Raw genomic sequence first — 19,134 nt, 5'->3', positions numbered from 1 at the left:
AACCTTGACTAAACAGTTAATGAGAGTTGGAAATTCGACAGGACTGCAAGTAAGAAGATACTGGCAAAGAATCTGAAATATATACTGCTCTTTTAAAGGTAAGAAACCATGTTCTTCCACCTTCATTTTACTAAGAATTAAGAAAGTACAGTTTCAAAAAAAGACAACATACAGGCTCAAATGAAATGGAGGATACAGCCAAGAGTTTGATGTTTAAAACCACACATGTCCAACAAATTAAGCCATTTCTTTAGTTTTTAGATTTGTATACTGATTAATCTTTTTCCAGCTTCTGCATTTCTCTGGTAGCTCAGACGGTAAAGAATCCCCCTGCAATGCGGGACACCTGGGTCGGATCCTTGGGTTTGGAAGATCCCCTGGAAGAAGAACTCGCAACCCACTCCAGTATTCTTGCCTGGAGAATTTCAGGGACAGAGGAGCCTGGCGGGCTACAGTCCATTACACGACTGACCACATGTGAGCCAGTCTAAGAAAAAGGGGCCCAAAAGCAAAGTAATTCTTTTTTTGCCGATTCAATTAATTGCTCAATGGTTCAAAGGAGGAATAAACTGGACTTTTTTTGAACGAGAACGCGCAGTGTTGCCACAGACTCTTCAACCTCAAATCCAGCTAGGTGCCCAAAAGGTTCTCCTGGGTATGGAAGCCGGGTTTCTGAGCAGCACCACCTGCTGGCCCTACACGCGTCCTACTTCCTCGGCCCCCGATCTCTCTCTCTCTCTGGTGGACTTGCAGTCTTTCATAATTCTTCGGCACCTAATTACAAGCACAGCAAAATATAATGTAGTTAGAAAGACCCAAGCCGCGAAACTACACATCACCAGAGATCCGAGATCAGCCGCTCGGGCTTCAGGGACGGGGCGTGGGGAAATAAGGCGGGGGCGGGGCCGGCGCGAGCTCCCTTGGAGCGGCGCTGCTTCCGCCTCTCGTGGCCCCGCCCCCGCGACGCGATCGGCCGTCACGTGACGGCCGCGCGCCCGCGCGCGCGTTCCCGGCCGCTGCAGGCTCGGAGGCCGAAGAGAAAAGACGGCGAGGCGGCTTCGGCTGTGGCCACAGAGGTGGGATTCGGGGCGAAGCCCACTCGAGGGGCAGGGTGAAAGTGAAGCCACTTATGGGTCCTACTCGGGGAGAGGAGTGATGGCCCGCGGCGTCACCTCCAAGCGCGGCACTCCCCGGGTCGGCCCTGTTCTCCGGGCCTGAGAGGGGCGGCGGCGGGGTCAGGGGCTGGGACGCGGGTGGACGCCCTTGGGCCGGCGCGGCCGCGGCAGTGGAACCGAGCCGGCGTGGCACAGCTCAGCCCTTTCCGCCGCCCCTAGCTTGGTTGCTGTCAGAAGCAGGAAGACTGTGACGGACGCCGCGTTGCCAGTGGCCGCCGCAGCCGCTGCCCTGGGCGAGAGCCCGGAGCTGGTCGCGGTCGGGGTGCGAGAGGCGGAGCAGCGGCCATTACTGCGCAGCCTCTTCCGCCGGGGTCCTCGTAGCTGCCTTCGGTGGCAGCCAGGTCCCTTTCCTGTCCCCTCAGCGCAGGTGTCAGGCCTCTACTAGGGGACTTTATGGGCCTCAAGATGTAGGGGCGGCGATGGTTGGAGGGGTAATCCCCCCGCCCCCAGCATCCCGTGCGGAGGCGTCCACTCGGGCCTTGGGTCCGGACGTACAGTTCCTGCATTTTGTTTTTCCGGAGTGTCTTTGGCATCTTTCTCTCCCCTCTCTCCCTCCTCCTCCTGCTCAGTTCCTGGGTCTTGCCTAATCCGACGAGCAGTCCAGTCCCTCGTCTTGTCCGGGTTAAAGCTCAGCACTGTTGTTAAAGCATCAGAACCACTGAGAGGTGTCTCCGTACCCGCTGAGTCTCCAAAACCTCAGTGCATCTTGAAAGACGAGGCTGTTGCTTTGTTCTTTTGGATGCTGGGTGCGGAGTTCTCTCCCTACCACCCCTCCACCTCCCCCCGCATCCCGTCCGAAAGGGTAAATGGATGTTCCATTGTGGCCGCTATTTTTTGTTTTCTGTGGGCACCTAGAGAAAGGCAGAAAAATTGTTTTGAGTTTATACGTACTTCTGGCAACTAGATCTTTTTCTCTTGATATCAGATTTAGTACGGCTTTCTTTCTGTTCCCTAAGTGCCATTTTACTGAGCACTTATTTCTCAAGTTTCTAAAGTAGGTACATTTTGTTTGTTAAGTAATAGTGAAACTGGAATTGAGAGAAGAAAGCCAAGAAATGGTAGAAAAACGCATTGTCTTTGTGATAGATATTTTCAGGTGCCCCTCCAATGTGTGTACTTTTCTTTTTTGATTACTTTTTTTTTCACTTAACATATATATTTTATTGAAGTATAGTTGACTTACGCTGTTTCAGGTGCACAGGAAGGTGATTCAGTTATACATACATTATTTTTGAAGTTATTTCCCATTATAGGTTATTACAAGATATTGACTGTAGTTTCCTGTGCTATACAGTAAGTTTTTGTTGATTGTTGCGTATTTATTTTTTTTAATTAGAAATCCTCATTCTATTCATAGTGAGTCAAGCAAGTGGAATCAAAATGTCCTAAAAAGTCACAAGTTTTCTAAAATGTGCATATTGTATATATGTATACAAAGCTTTTCTACTGTGCTTGATAAAGATTTGAGAACATCAAAAAGAAAAGATGGAGAATTGGAAAATATAAATGAAATGGGAGCACTGAATATGAAATAGAAAAAGTGAAACAAACTAGATAAAAGTAAAAGATCGTCATATAGTCCAGTTGTTTTTAAACATGACTGCTCATTAGAAACATATCTGGAACTCTGGAGAAAAGCAATACCTGGGCATTTATGTTTTTCAAAAAATTTCAAGATAATTCGGATATGCATCTGGATATTAAAAAGTGATACAGGTTTTTCTATTAAATCATAGTTTTGGTGATACTGAGTTCTATTATTTTTCTGTTGATCAATCATCATAAATAATAATAAGTGAGTAATAGTTATATAATCACAATAGTGAAAGATGTTATCAGTTTTCACAATCAATGGCAAGATAAAAGATAATTACAATTGCAGGCCATAATGGGAACATGATTAACTTAACTATAAAATAATTATATACAGTTTGGGTGGTCAAGCTGTGATGTGGTAAGTGGAAGTGCTTACAATGTGTGTCCTTTTAAAATAGGGTTTGAAAATATGTCATTGAAAGCAATATACGTTTCCAGAAATTGGAAGACTTAAGGCTATTTTGTTTTTTAATAAGTGATTCTATATTCATACTTCTAAAAGACCTGACATATAGGACACAGGAAGAAAATCACCTGCTCAAGTAATGGGATTTATGATGTTGGCTTTGCTGTTTTTGTGACCAGCAAATATTGTTTGTGTTGAGTGTCTGGGAGTCTGTGAAGTGCGCTAACAAAACATGAAAATATGTCCAAAAATATCTAATTTGAAAGAGCAAACCGGAAGAGTGAAAGCCCACTCTAAAAATAGATTTTGGATGTGTTTGCTTTTGCTTGTACATCTTAAATTGGAGCGTTTGTTAAGCTCAGTCTTTGATTTAGAATTTTGTTTCAAATGGGCCAATGTAAATTGTAATGTAAATTGTGAGCTAAATGAAAATAATTCTGCAAATGTTTACCTGTTCACATTTAATGTTAAAATGCAAAGCCCACATTTTTGGGTGAGAAGTGTAAAGTAAAGGTTTAATGCTTGGATATGAAGATTGTGAAGCCCAGAGATTGTCATTCAGTAACTTTTTTTTATGGGAAATATTAAATGAAGTGGTGGAAATATAATTCTTTAACACAGAGTAGTGTAAAATATTGGACCCCATTTAGTAGAAGTGAGTTTTGACTGAAGACTTTTGTTTCCTAGTATGACTTGTGCTTTCTGTAAGCTGTTTTAACAGGAGAGGAGAAGGAAAGCTAAAAATGGAAAAACGTTAGGGCATTTAGTTACATCTCTCAATCTGGGACTCTCTCTTGGATATTAAGATGTATCTGCTAAATTACACCCACTCTGTCTCTGTTCCTTTTTCTGGTCCTTAATTTTTTTTTTTCCTTTTTCTTTTTTGACTATAACAAAAGTTGTAAGATGTGTAATATTTTTCTTTTCTGTCACTGATCTCTTTTATGTAGAACATTTTATGTAGAACATTATGTGTGTTTTGAATAAAGAGTAATAACTTTTATTAAACACTGGCTGTTAATAATTGGAAAAATACAGGGAATCTTCAGATCTTTATAATTCGATATTTTAACTGTCAACATGCTTATCTTTTCTTTGATTTTTTTAAAAAGATAATCATTTATTTGAATCTATTATCTAAAAAAAACTTAGTCCATGACTGATTTAAAAAGTAGAATCGTAATTAATCCTAAATATTTTCAGAGAAAATAACAGTGGGTGCAGATAATAGGCGCATGAATTTGTTGAGTGGTCACAAAATTACAAATAATACAATATTCATTTTCAGTTAAACTTGATTGGTTGAATGGGTAAATGATAATCTCTAAACTTTTATATATTTTAAAAAATAGTCTGCCACTTTTTCCCTTTAGAATTAAGGTGCAGAAATAACTGATTAGTTTCAAATCTTTTCTCTTTTTATGTTACCTTCCTAATAGTTTGTTTCTGTATAAATTTGCACCTTAAGAAGGAAACTTAACCCATTAACTAGTTGATAGATGCATGCCAAAATATAATGGTAAATTTTACTGAATAATTCATAAATTGTATTTAGTTTGGTGATAATTTACAAATCATTCATTGCAGAATGAATTACGTATGTTTGAGTCATTTATGTTTGCCAAATTATTTGTGGTCTGCAGTTAGAATTACACTATTCTTTTATCTTTGGTTAAAAGTAAAAGACTCCCCCTCCCTCCCTTAAAAAAATTCTTTGATTTCAAATGTATAAGTTTTCTGAGAGCCACTCAACTATTCTGAATATTACACATGACTATTCTGAATATTACACGCTACACCATATGTTGTGCCCAGTTGGCATTACAATTCTCAGAGGCTAGAGTTGATGGATCTAATTGGTAGAATTGGGATACCTAAACCAGTCAGTTTTGATCACAGTAGAATATACGATTTTTTTTTAATCTATGCAAGCAAAGGTGTGAGTAAAGGAACATGGAGTTCGTTTTCTTTATTCAACAATTCTTGCACTAAATTGCAGGTTTGTTTTTTTTTTTTAAGACTGTTGGTATGCAAGACATTCTAAACCTGCATCGTGAGCATGCTAGCCACTTGCCACATGGAGCTATTGAGTAAGCTGTGTGGCTAGTCTGAACTGAGTTGTGCTATAAAGTAAAACGTGTATCAGATTTCAAGGAGTGTACACACACAAGTATAAAATACCACATTAATAATTTATATAAAGTACATGTGGAAATGGTAACGGTTTGAATATATTGGGTTAAATGAAATATACTCTCTAAATTTGATTGTTTCTTATTATTGTCATTAATAGAAAATGTGAAATTACCTATGTGGCTTGCATGGTATTTCTGTTAGATAATGATATTCTTTGAGATACAGCACATTGAGGAAAATATTTTTTTAAGGATATACTTGAGTTTGAATCTCATCTCCCAGTATTGATAGCTTTGTGAATTGGGGCTAAATCCTTGTGGGCTTGGGTTTCCTCATTTATAAAATTTCTCACAGAGTCATTTTGAGGATTCAGTGATATAATGCATCTACTTAGTGACCTTCAGTATGCATATGAAATACCTGGAGATCTGATTCTCTTGGCAGAGAGTGGGGCTTTGGATATTTGTTTGTAAAGAATTTTCAGGTAATACTGCTGGTTGAGGACCACAGTTGTCATATCTGGAAGTCTAGATTACTATATAGGTTTTAGTTCATTTTCCTCCCCTCAGCTATTATCCATTTACAGTCAGCTTTGAAATTTTAGCCACGGGAGATAGTAATTGGAAAGGTCCCTGTAGCTGACAAGATTTACTAAAGTCTGTTTTATTCCTGGATTTTAATCTGCATTCTGGAGAGTTCACTGCCAGTGAAGAATAGCTGGGTAAATTATATACTTGTCAAAAGATATAAAGATGGCACCAATTTTATAATTTGTAAATGTGGTAACTCCCTCTGTTGGATTTTAAGTTGTTTAAAGAAAGGATTGAAAGTTGTATACCTTTATAGCTTTTGTGGCTAGGTGCCTGTTCACAATTAGAATGTAAATATTGTGTTAGGTGATTAAATGCATTTAGTTTTTCATTCATCCAAGGAATACCAGCTCAAGACAGCAACAACTGATTGGCAGTTGACTAGCCACTTAGAGATATAAGTAATCCTTATCTCAGGGGTCCCATGGTTTACTGGAAGAGTCAGAAGCAAACAGATAATTGCAATGCATATGGTAAATTCAATAATAGAAAAATTACAAAATAAAGGGGAAGGAACAGCTTTTCCAGAGGCAATCAGAGAAAGATAGTAGCATTCATAAACCTTAAAAGAAAGACTATACAGGTAGGAGGAAATACAGAATTACAAAAAGAAATTTGGAGAACTGAGTAATTTGGTGTAACTAGAGTATTAATCTATGAGAGTGGTTGTGGGAGAGAGTTATTTAGGTTTCAGGTCTTTAAGGCTGTTGAATATTGTCTGAGGAGCTTTACTTTATTGTGTAGGCTGGAGAGCCCATATAGGGCTTCACGTATGGAGGATTCATTTTTCTTTTTAAGTGTATCACATTCGGAGACTTAATTTAAGGGGTGATACTGAAGCAAAATAATCAGATGGAGCAGTAGTCCAATGATGGTAAAAGTCTGAACTAGGGCACTAGCAATGGCAAGAGAATGGAGGATAGATTCCAAAGGTGTTAGGGCTAAAAGTTGACAGTTTGATGTAACATGTTGAAAGGGCAGTGAGAAAAATAATTTTGTATTTCTCCATTGGCACTTCTGGTTAAGGCACAGAAGCCGAGATGTCACGTTGTAAGATACATGCGGAGATGGGGGTGTGTAGAGGATGTGTAGATGAGAGACAGAGATGGGAGAGAGCCAAGCATTCTCTCAAGAAGTTAAAATCGCTGGACTCCAGATTGGGCAGAAAAGGAAATGGAATCAGGTATTGGAGAAAGGAAAGGAGGTGGGCAAGAGACTGAAGAGGCACTTGGAATTAAAGAACGGGTGTAAGAATGAGTAAGTGAGCTGGAAGAACCAGACCTTGTGGTCTGAGAGTGAGTTTAAGATTTTAGAGAGACAGCAGTTTTAGGTGGCCATCATATTTTGTTGGGGCAGAGGGTGAAGTTTGTTGAATTTAGGAATTGAAAAATAAGGACAGTGTTTCCCAAATTGTATTTGATGGGACTACCTGCATCAGCATCACTTGAGGTGAGATTCTTGGGCTGAAACCCATGTCTACTGGCCTATAGTATCTCGAGTTAGAGTCTGAGGATGTGTGTCTCTGGGGAAGTTCAAGAACCTCCGAGTTAGGTGTTGAATGGTTTATTCTCAAGGATATTTAATTAATTCATAGTCAGGTGTCAGGAATTATAATGAATTGGATGACCAGTAGTGAGTAGATAGATTGTCAGTATTTTAAGGGTTAAGAGAATAGTTTTAGGGGATTACAGCCAATGGTTAGAGACTTCGAAAAATAAGTGGGGGTTTGTTTGTTTTGTGTTTAAGAGTAATGATATTAGAATAGTAGAATGTTTCCTATTGTCCTGTGTGTGAAAGTGGGTGGTTTCTAATATTTTGAGTAGACTCTAGGAGGGAAGTGAATGATGGAGTCCTCTTTGGTGCCACTGAAGTTGTAGGCACTTAGTAAAGTGAAAGGGTTGTGGAGGGAAGTCAGGACACTGGAGTCCTTGTCATGGAAAGACTAGGTTCGGAAGTCAGAGTAAAACAAAAAGTCAAGTTGTTTATAAACACTTTTAGTCAGTTACTTTGAAAGGTCTTCAGTTTTGAGATAGATTACATATTGTTTGGTCTGTTCTGTTAAACATTTGGTGAGATATGCTGGCTTATCTTAAAAAGGCATTTATCTAAAAAATCTTAAACACTAAATAAAATTCCAAGTTTTTTAGGGAGATAGATTCCCACACTGTAAGAGGTGCATGGAACTGAAAGAATAGCTGTCTCTTCTGTCTTGTTACTGTAGAGCCTGTCTCTGTCATCATCATGTATGTTCTTTGCAGTAAATGAGCCTCCTGTAGTGGGCATGAAGTGGATGGAGGTAACACTAACTGTGAAGAAAGAGGACTAATGACTGAGATGATGTTTTGGTTGGTGCCTCAAGATGCCTGCTGTCCAGGAACCATCTTAATGGTTGTAAACTGGGACATTCATATAGGTACCAGGAGGTCCTAGTTAATGTGATGACCTTGCCTTCCCGTGCATTACCTCCTGTAGGAAGGCAGAGGCTGTGAAATACATATCATGTCCATATAGAACTTGTTTCACTTAAAAAACAATTCTTTTTTCTTGTAAAATATAATCAGTTGGCCATAGAGATGGGTTTATTTCTGCACTCTCTCTTTTGTTGGCGTATTTGTCTATTCTTACGCCAAAACCACACGTATATTATTGTAGCTTTGTAATAAGTTTTGAAATCTTTAAGTGTGAATTCACCATCTTTGTTCCTTTTCAAAATTGTGTTGGCTATTTGGGGTCCCTTTCAATTCCATATGAATTGGAAGATGAGTTTCTTCATTTCTGAAAAACAGAAAAAAAAAAACTATTGGGATTTTGATAAGAATTATGTTGAATCTGTAGATCACTTTGGATAGTTCTGTCGTCTTCATAGTTTTCCAGTCTATGAACACCAGTTGTGTTTCCATTATTTTGCTCTGAATCTCTTTAAGCAGTGCCTTGTAGTTTTTCAGCGTGTAAGTCTTTCACCTCCTTGGTCAAGGTATTTCATTCCTTCAGATGCTATTATAAGTGGGAATGCTTTCTTGATTCCTTGTTTGAATTGTTGATATAGAAACAGAACTGACTTTTTGTGCATTGAACTTATAAAGTGCACCTATGCTAAATTTGTTTTAGGTTTAGCAGCTTTCTTCGGGATTCTCTGGAATTTTCTGTATAGAGAACAGAGAAAATTTTACTATCTCTGCAAATAGATCTGGTTTTACTTTTTCTTTACCAATTTGTATGCCTTTCATATCTTTTTCTGATCTGATTGCTCCGGCTAAAACTTCCAGTGAAGTGTTGAATAGCAGTGGGGAAAGCTGGCATTCTTGTCTAGAAATTTTTCCTCTTCGAGATAAAATTTGCCACTGAATTTTATTAAATCAAAGAATCATACATAATTGACTAATTTTGTTGAGAAGTTGATGTTGAAATTTTTCTTTTGCAGCACAGGATGATCCAGCAATGGAGGAGAAAATTCTGCAAACTGGCTGATTACTCATGAAGATAAGATTTTATTTTTGTGGCAGGCATCTGTGGGGTCTGTAATAGAAATGTAAGTATGGAATCATGGTTTTTACAAAGCTGCAACAAGTTAAATGACTGGTATAAAATGTAATAAATTGAGTATCAGTTAGTTTTAATCAAACAAAATGAATGTTTTATATTGACTTTTAGATCTTTAATTGAATTGACAAGTTTCTTCACATTTAATTACTATTAATATAGGCTTCCAAAAAAAATCTCTTCATAGGGAATAATCCCTATAAAAGTGAAACGGAAGATAGAGAAATTTGCACATAGAAGGCTAAAAAACTGGAAGGATCTCCAGGTCTTTTAGGTTCTACTTATTCTTTACATAGTAATTTATTTAAATAAACAAAGTTAATTTATTTTTTTTTAAGTACATTATTGCATTTTAATTCTTATTGGAGTCACTCTAGTCCCCAGTTTTACTACTTCTATTTTCCTATCAGTTTCTCTTTGTGAAATATGCTTTAAAATGTTAACACTACCTCTGTCTTGGCCATATTGAACTTTAGTCTGTTATTGATGAAACTTTTTTACACAATGAACATCATATTGCCATCTTGCAAGTTGACAGTTTTTGGTGATTACAGTGGTTAAAATACTTGACCAAAGAGTAACCCTTATAGATACTACTTCATATGTTCTCCCCATTTGACATGTAACTGTTGTTATCTACTTTTCTAGTGTGATGCTTTGATTATATACTCCCATTAAAAGTATTACCATATCATTTTTAGTGTTGAGGATTTTAATAAAAGACAAATGAAACTAGTAAGCATTTTTCTTTAAAATTGGGGCAAATATAGTTTTAATTTAACCGTGTTTACATGTTATCTGTCTGTTTATATACTTCTGTATATTTTTTAATCCTGTAGGTCAGATAGTCTGACCATCAGACTATCCCTGCCATCAAGGAATTAGACTGTAGTTTAGTAAGTAAGACACATATATAATTAATACAGTGGAAGAAATACTATATTGAGACACCAGTAAAACACTTTCAGAACTGAGAGAGTGTATTCCATCTGAAGAGTTCAGAGTGAACAGGGGAACTTTTGGTTCGGTCTTAAAGAATGAATAGAATCTTAACAATCAGAAAATTAGGAATTATTTTTCAAGCCAAGGGAATGGGGAAGGGCACAGCTGCCTAAATATCCAGGCATCTTAGAGGACTCAGGGAGCAATCCTGTGTGTGAAGGTCAATGGGAAACAGAGACTTCACAGTTAGTAAAGGGAATGAGTGTGTTTATTTGTACCTACTTATTGCCTGGTGCTTACTGGATGTTTTACTTGGATTATTGAACTCAGTCATAAGATTGTAGTAGCCTTATTTACTAATGAAGAAACAGATAAAACTCATTTTCCCTGGGTCATTGTTTACCAAATTTCTCAGAATTATCTGCTAGGGCACTTACTGAAAACAGATTTTTAGACTCTTAATGCAGATGAGTCCAAATTTCCAAGAGATAGCACATCAGCTAATTCTTATGTTTGGAGAAGTTTGGGAAACACTGTTCTAGGTCAACATAGTAAGAATAAATGACGGATTTTTAACTAAGTCTTGTTTTACTCTGAAGTCTGTGTCAGTGTACTTGAAAGTTAGTGCTTAGCAATTTTGATGACGTTATGTAGGCAGTGCTGCTGCTCCTGCTAAGTCGCTTCAGTTGTGTCCGACTCTTAGCGACCCCATGGGCTGCAGCCCACCAGGCTCCTCCGTCCATGGGATTTTCCAGGCAAGAGTACTGGAGTGGGGTGCCATTGCCTTCTCCATTATGTAGGCAATAGAAAACTACTGAAGACTGAGTGGAGGAAAGACTAATTAGATAATTAAACTGAGGAAAGATGAGAGGAAGAAAAGACTGAGAGGTCAGGAAGGCCACTTGAGAGGTCAGTATTTTGTATAAGAGTGTGCCCAGGAGGCCAAAATTAAGGTCACAGGCTTTAGTAACAAAGGGGACACATTCTATAAAGGTTTTTGTTGCAGAAAAGCAAAGTAGCCAAGGAATAGGGGAGTGCTGAGGATGACTCCTAAGTTTTATCCAAGATAGAGACCAAGAGAAAAGGATGTGGGTTTAAAGGAGTTAATTTTTATTTTAGTCATGTTTGATTTCAGGTGACTGGAGAATATTGAGGTAGACCTTTTGAATACAGAATTGGAAATACAGCTCTTAGGAATCCAGAACAGTTCCAGATACTACATTTTGGGGATATGAGATTTACATTCATACATATAAATTTGGAATATCCTGTAGATTGTCTAGGCATAAAATGTAATATTGAAAATTTTGTCACTCAGAGCCTCTGTGAGGAATCCTGGTATTTCAGGGAAACTAAAGAAGGTGGGGGGGGAGAGGGGGAAATGATAACTGGGAGAGAGTACCAGTACCATCATGGAAATGAATAATATAAATTTTTAGATAGAGTCTGTGGTTAATATGATTTAATGCAATGGAATCAAATAGATAAGACTGAAAGAGATCATTAGACTTAGCATGTTAGTTGATTTTGAAATTTAGGAATAGAATATTAATTGAAATCTTGGAGGAATTGGGATGGTTTAGCTTGGAAAGCTACCAGTACTCCATCCTGAGCCAAAAGGAATAAGATAGAATGAAGATAAAGATAAATTTTGAGGAGTCATTCATACCTAATTTCTTAATTTGAGGGTTCAGGATATCTCTTAACTAAGAGGTTGGGAAACTTTTATAATAGTCTTTGGGACAATAAGGAAAGAAAGGTGTCTTGGTTAAGTAAAAAGTAATTGATACCAGGCACAATGGGTTCTGGGAACTCAAAATAGCTAATCAGTGTGTGATGTTCACATATTTTGCACCATGTATTTCACTACAATTGTGGAAATTTTCATAAGTTGAGTAACTTTTGTAACTTTGCTCCTTGCTTGATCTTTTTTTTTTTTTTTTTTTTTTTGCAAATGTCTCTCCTTGTGGCTTTTGAGGGAGTAGTCTCACTTTATTCCCCATCCTTCTCTGCCATTCTTCTTGTCCACTGCCTCACTTACAAATGTTGGAGTAATCCAAGGTTCTGTGATTAGCCCTTTTGTGTGCTGTGTGTGCAGATTTAATTTGGGCATCCATCCATTTTCATGTGTCAGTAATCATGTATGTGTTGGTGGCTCAAGACACTTCTTTCTGCTTAGATTTCTTGAGCATACCTGTCCAGTTAACTCAACTGTCATCTGCCTGTCTTCATTTGAAGACTTTATAAATATCTTAAAGTTACAATGTCAGAACTCACCTCAGATTCTGAATCTTGATCATCCATCAGTAACTAAATGCTTTCATTTCTGTTTCCTTAGTATTTCTTATGTTCTACTGTTAGAACCTTACATCTGTCCCTTCCTTCCCATTATCTTTTTTACCTGGATTATTATAAATTCTAGTTTCCTTTTGGCCTCATCCTGCCAAGTCTTCCTCCAAACTTCTGTCCAACTGGTCTTGATAAACTAGTAAACCAACTTGTCACTTCCTAACATAACCTTTCAGTGAATTCCTGTTGACTCCTTAGGAGTTAGTATAAGGACCAACTTCATAGAGATCCTTGAACTCCTTAAATTATAAGTAAGATTTCCCTAAATTTTTAATAAGGCTGTGACCAGAAGTGTTTACGAACCGTTTGCATTTAAAATGTTTAAACTTTATTAAGATTCCATAATATAGAAGGTCTCTGCTGTACTTCTTTGCACAGTACTTTTCATCTATTCATATGTATCTATCCCCTCCTTGCTAGTTAGCATTTCTTCCTTTGTACTCCCTGGTGTCTGTTACACTTATCAAAAAATCATTAGGTAATGCAGTGTTCTTTAACTTTGATGGCAGACTTTATTATGCATTTCCTTTCTTAGTGCCATGGGCATGGTAGATGCTCACATGTGTTCTCTGTTCAAAGTTGAAAAGGAATAAGGAGAAATACATGACAGCTCTTGCAGCAGGTGATAAGATGCCATTCTTCTATCAGTCTGTGAAATTTCTTGTAACTTCCTGAAGCCTTATCTTTCCTAAAATTACTGATGGTGGTTCTTATATTTGGATAGACATGGTTGTTTTAGAAACAATATGTAGCAGTTAAGAGTAAAGACTCTGAAGTCAGATCATCTGGGTTATGGAACCTAGATTTGAGGCTGGCTCAATCACTTAATGAACTATGACTTTGGGTATATTATCTGAGCTTTTTGTACCTCAGTTTCCTCATCTGTAAAAAGGAAAATAACAGACCCAGTTTGTAGGGTGATAGGAGGATTAAAGTATTTCACAAAATATCTGCCACATATTATGCAATCAGTAATTGTTAGTTGTTAAATAGTTTACTATAATAAAACATACATCAATAGGCATCCAACAGAAATGAAATTACTTCCGTTGTAGCTCAGTTGGTAAAGAATCTGCCTGCAATGCAGGAGACCCGGGTTCGATTCCTAGATCAGGAAGATCTCCTGGAGAAGGAAATGGCAACCCACTCTGGTATTCTTGCCTAGAGAATCCCACGAACAGAGGAGGCTGGCAGGCTACAGTCCATGGGGTTGCAAAAGTCAGACACGACTTAGCAACTAAACCACGACCACCACCAATTACAAGACACTGTGCAATAGGAAAAGTTAAGAATTTTGTCTTAAGGACTTAGGAATGGTCATTGTGAAAATTTTAATGTTAAATTTTTTAACTTGTATTAAAGTTCAAACGCTTTATATTCCAACAGAAGTAAAGATTTGAGGAATTAAAAAACAAAAAAAACAAAATTTTGGGAAGGAAGATGACGTTCTTTTTTGATAGGTCTCCACAAAAGAGCTTGTAGTACTTTATTCTTTGTTCTCTTTAATGCTTTTAATTGGGTTCTGAGCCCATACTTTAAAAAAATCGGTTTTTCAGTATTTGTAGTTTTTATTGGTGTCAGAAAGTTCCTCAATATTAGTAAGCTAAAGATCTTTCTCATTTATAGTAATTTTACCTTTCTTTTGATTAGATGTCTTTAAGAAGATTAGACAAAATCTGAATACTTACAGATTTCCACTGAATTTGCCTATATCCCTCTGTATTTGGTCTTGTTGCAGAGAAGTCTTAACTAGCATTGATAGACATTTTTTCGTCTTCCAGAAATATTTTACATCGTTTAGAAGAATGGAATTTATGTGTAAAAGTAATAATAGCCCATTAAGGGTTCAGTTGGTAAAAAAAAAAAAATGTCTTGGGAAGTGAGTGATACATTTGTGTTCTTCAGTAGAGTTGGACCAACTTCATTCCAAATTTCTACATATTAATTTAGTAACCAGGAAATAAATTTCCTTTTTTAAAATGATCTCTAAAGTTTCCTAAGAAATTTATTACTTAGGGAATATTTCTATTTAATTAGCACTCTCTTTGTCAAATCCTTACTCTACAAAAGGGAAAGAAATAAAAACATTTCTTACTTACATATTTGTATGATCCTCTGCACAAGTTTAGCCTTCAGCCTATTTGAAGATCATCGAAGGCTTCCCAGGTGGCGCTAGTGGTAAAGAACCTGCCCACCAATGCAGGTGACCTAAGAGATGCAGGTTTGATCCCTGGGTCCGGAAGATCCCCTGGAGGAGGGCGTGGCAACCCACTCCAGTATATTCTTGCCTAGAAAATCCCACGGACAGAGGAGGCTCACAAGCTACAGTCCATAGTGTCACAGAGTTGGACACAACTGAAGCAACAGCACACGTGCATGGAGTGTGTCTTACAGATGGGCAGGCTAGTGGTTTGGGTTGCTATGTCTTTATCTTCTTACATATCGTAATGGTATCTTGTCTACTGCATGTACTTAATACAGAATTATGTAAAAAGTACTTAAAGTTTTTCCTCCTCATGTCTGTCTTGGGATACACTAGGAGTATACTTGGTGAGCTACACAGAATCATAATTTGGTATTTGCTATGGCAAATTGATAGTTGAAAGTTGTTGTTGTTCAGTCCCTAAGTCTTATCTGACTCTGTGACCCCATGGACTACAGCACACCAGGCTTTCCTGTCCTCTACTCGCTCCCAGAGTTTGCTCAAATTCATGTCCATTGAGTCGGTGATGCTATCTAACCATCTCATCCTCTGCTCCCTTCTCCTTTTGCCTTCATCTTACCCAGCAACGGTCCTTTCAAAGAGTATTCAGTGTTGATTTCCTTTAAGATTGACTGGTTTGATCTCCTTGCTGTCCAAGGGACTCTCAAGTCTTCCCCAGCACCACAATTTGAAAGCATCAATTCTTTAGTGCTCAGCCTTCTTCATGGTCCAACACTCATATCCGTACATGACTACTGGAAAAACCATAGCTTTAACTATACAGATGTTGTTGACAAAATGATGTCTCAGTTTTTTAATACACTGTCTGGGTTTGTTATAGCTTTCCTTCCAAGCAAGCATCTTTTAATTTCATGGCTGCAGTCACCATCCACAGTGATTTTCGGAGTCCCAAGAAAATAAAATCTGTCACTGTTTCCATTGTTTCCCCTTCTATTTGCCACGAAGTGATAGGACTGGATGCCATGATCTCTTTTCTTGAATGTAGACTTTCAAGCCAGCTTTTTTATTGTCTTCTTTCACCCTCATCAAGAGGCTCTTTAGTTCCTCTTCACTTTCTGCCTTTAGATCAGTATCATCTGCATATCTGAGGTTATTGATCTTTCTCTTGGCAATCTTGATTCCATCTTGTGATTCATCCAGCCCTGCATTTCATGTGATGTACTCTGCACAGAATTAAATGAGCAAGATGACAATATACAGCCTTGACGTGATCCTTTCCCAATTTTGAACCAGTCTGTTGTTCCATGTCCAGTTCTAACCTGGATACAGGTTTCCCGGGAGACAGGTAAGATGGTCTGGAATTCCCATCTCTTTATGAATTTCCACAATTTGTTGTGATCCACACAGCCAAGGCTTTAGCGTAGTCTGTGAAGCAGAAGTAGATTTTTTTCTGGAATTCTCTTGCTTTCTCCGTGATCCAGCACATATTGGCAATTTGATCTCTGGTTCCTCTGCCTCTTCGAAACCCAGCTTGTACATCTGGAAGTTCTCGGTTCACTTACTATTGAAGTCTAGCTTGAAGGATTTTGAGCAAAATTTTGCTCGCATATGAAGTGAGCAGAATTGTATGGCAGTTTGAACAGTCTTTGGCATTTCCCTTCTTTGGGATTGGAATGAAAACTGACCTTTTCCAATCCTGTGGCCATTGCTGAGTCTTCCAAATTTGCTGACATACTGAGTGCAGCACTTTTAACAGCATCAGCTTTAGGATTTGAAATAGCTCAGCTGGAATTCCACCACCTCCACTAGCTTTGTTCGTAGTAATGCTTCCTGTGTATGACCCACTTGATTTCACATTCCAGGTTGTCCGGCTCTAGGTGAGTGACCACACCATTGTGGTTATCCAGGTCATTAAGACTTTTTTTTCTCTAGTTCTGTGTATTCTTGTCACGTCTTTTTGATCTGTTCTCTTAGGTCCTTAGTGTTTCTGCCCTTCATGCTTGTCCTTGCATGAAATGTTCCCTTGATACCTTCAACTTTTTGAAGAGATCTTGATAGGTGGCCTTACAAATAGCTGTGAAAAGAAGAGAAGCCAAAAGCCAAAGAGAAAAGGAAAGGTATAAGCATCTGAATGCAGAGTTCCAAAGAATAGCAAGGAGACATAAAGCCTTCCTCAGCAATCATTGCAAAGAAATAGAGGAAAACAATAGAATGGGAAAGACTAGAGATCTCTGCAAGAAAATTAGAGTTACCAAGGGAACATTTCATGCAAAGATCAGCTTGATAAAGGACAGAAATGGTATGGACCTAACAGAAGCAGAAGATATTAAGAAGAGGTGGCAAGAATACACAGAAGAACTGTACAAAAAAGATCTTCACGACCCAGATAATGACTAAGGTTTGATCACTCACACTCACTAGAGCTGGACATGCTGGAATGTGAAGTCAGGTGGGCCTTAGGAAGCATCACTTCGAACAAAGGTAGTGGAGGTGATGGAATTCCAGTTGAGCTATTTCAAATCCTAAAAGATGATGCTGTGAAAGTGCTGCACTCAATATGTCAGCAAATTTGGAAAACTCAGCAGTGGCCACAGGACTGGAAAAGGTCAGTTTTCATTCCGATCCCAAAGAAAGGCAATGCCAAAGAATGCTCAAACTACCGCACAGTTGCACTCACCTCACACACTAGTCAAGTAATGCTCAAAATTCTTCCAACCCAGGCTTCGGCAGTATGTGAACTTTGAACTTCCAGATGTTCAAGCTGGTTTTAGAAAAGGCAGAGGAACCAGAGATCAAATTGCCAACATCCGCTGGATCATGGAAAAAGCAAGAGTTCCAGAAAAACATCTATTTCTGCTTTATTGACTATGCCAAAGCCTTTGACTTGTGGATCACAACAAACTGTGGAAAATTCTGAAAGAGATGGGTATACCAGACCACCTGATGTGCCTCTTGAGAAACCTGTATACAGGTTAGGAAGCAACAGTTAGAACTGGACATGGAACAACAGACTGGTTCCAAATAGGAAAAGGAGTACGTCAAGGCTGTATATTGTCCCCCTGGTTATTTAACTTAAATGCAGAGTACATCATGAGAAATGCTCGGCTGGAGGAAGCACAAGCTGGAATCAAGATTGCGGGGAGAAATATCAATAACCTTAGCTATGCAGATGACACCACCCTTATGGCAGAAAGTGAAGAAGAACTAAAGAGCCTCTTGATGAAACTGAGAGTGAAAAAGTTGGCTTAAAGCTCAGGATTCAGAAAACTAAGACCATGGCATCTGGTCCCATCACTTCATGGGAAATAGATGGGGAAACAGTTGAAACAGTGGCTATTTTTTGGGGCTCCAAAATCACTGCAGATGGTGATTGCAGCCATGAAATTAAAAGACGCTTGCTCCTTGGTAGCAAAGTTATGACCAACCTAGCTGTTGCTGCTGCTGCTGCTAAGTTGCTTCAGTCATGTGAAGTTGACTCTGTGCGACCCCATAGATGGCAGCCCACCAGGCTCCCCTATCCCTGGGATTCTCCAGGTGAGAACACTGGAGTGGGTTGCCATTTCCTTCTGCAATGCATGAAAGTGAAAGTGAAGCCACTCAGTCGTGTCCGACTTTTCGAGACCCCATGGGCTGCAGCCTACCAGGCTCCTCCCCCCAAGGGATTTTGCTGGCAAGAGTACTGGAGTGGGTTGCCATTGCCTTCTCCAGACCAACCTAGAGAGCATACTAAAAAGCAGAGACATTACTTTGCCAACAAAGGTCCATCTAGTCAAGGCTGTGGTTTTTCCAGTAGTCATGTATGGATGTGAGAGTTGGACTATAAAGAAAGCTGAGTGCCGAAGAATTGATGCTTTTGAACTGTGGTGTTGGAGAAGACTGTTGAGAGTCCCTTGGACTGCAAGGAGATCCATCCAGTCCATCTTAAAGGAAATAAGTCCTGGTTGTTCATTGGAGGGACTGATGTTGAAGCTGAAACTCCAATACTTTGGCTACCTGATGTGGAGAGCTGACTCATTTGAAAAGACCCTGATGCTGGGAAAGATTGAAGACAGGAGGAAAAGGGGACGACAGAGGATAAGATGGTTGGATGGCATCACCAACTCAATGGACATGGGTCTGGGTGGACTCCGGGAGTTGGTGATGGACACGGAGGCCTGGCGTGCTGCAATTCATGGGGTCGCAAAGAGTCAGACGTGACTGAGCCACTGAACTGAACGTTGAAAGTTCTTTAGGTGA

At 38.9% G+C, this 19,134-nt stretch overlaps 1 protein-coding gene across 2 annotated transcripts in view; it reads left to right on the top strand.

Annotated features, from left to right (window-relative positions):
• The first annotated feature begins 958 nt into the window (after window positions 1–958).
• The window catches only part of RNF146 (ring finger protein 146), a 48,187-nt gene continuing 30,011 nt past the window's right edge, over window positions 959–19,134 (top strand). The window contains exons 1-2 of one of the 2 annotated variants that reach the window (XR_009738403.1): window positions 959–1,076; window positions 9,325–9,432. Coding sequence is in view for 1 of the 2 variants with exons in the window: in XM_061427341.1 (XP_061283325.1) it covers window positions 9,431–9,432 (2 nt within the window). In the remaining variant the exon portion in view is untranslated. The remainder of the gene's footprint in view (window positions 1,077–9,324; window positions 9,433–19,134) is intronic. The other variant, XM_061427341.1, reaches the window with a different exon arrangement.

This window comes from Bos javanicus, chromosome 9 (genome assembly GCF_032452875.1).
Source record: "Bos javanicus breed banteng chromosome 9, ARS-OSU_banteng_1.0, whole genome shotgun sequence".
In the NCBI taxonomy this organism is placed as follows: Eukaryota; Metazoa; Chordata; class Mammalia; order Artiodactyla; family Bovidae; genus Bos; species Bos javanicus.
The sequence above is the reverse complement of the archived record's forward strand: the minus strand, read 5'-3'. Positions and strand labels throughout refer to the sequence as shown.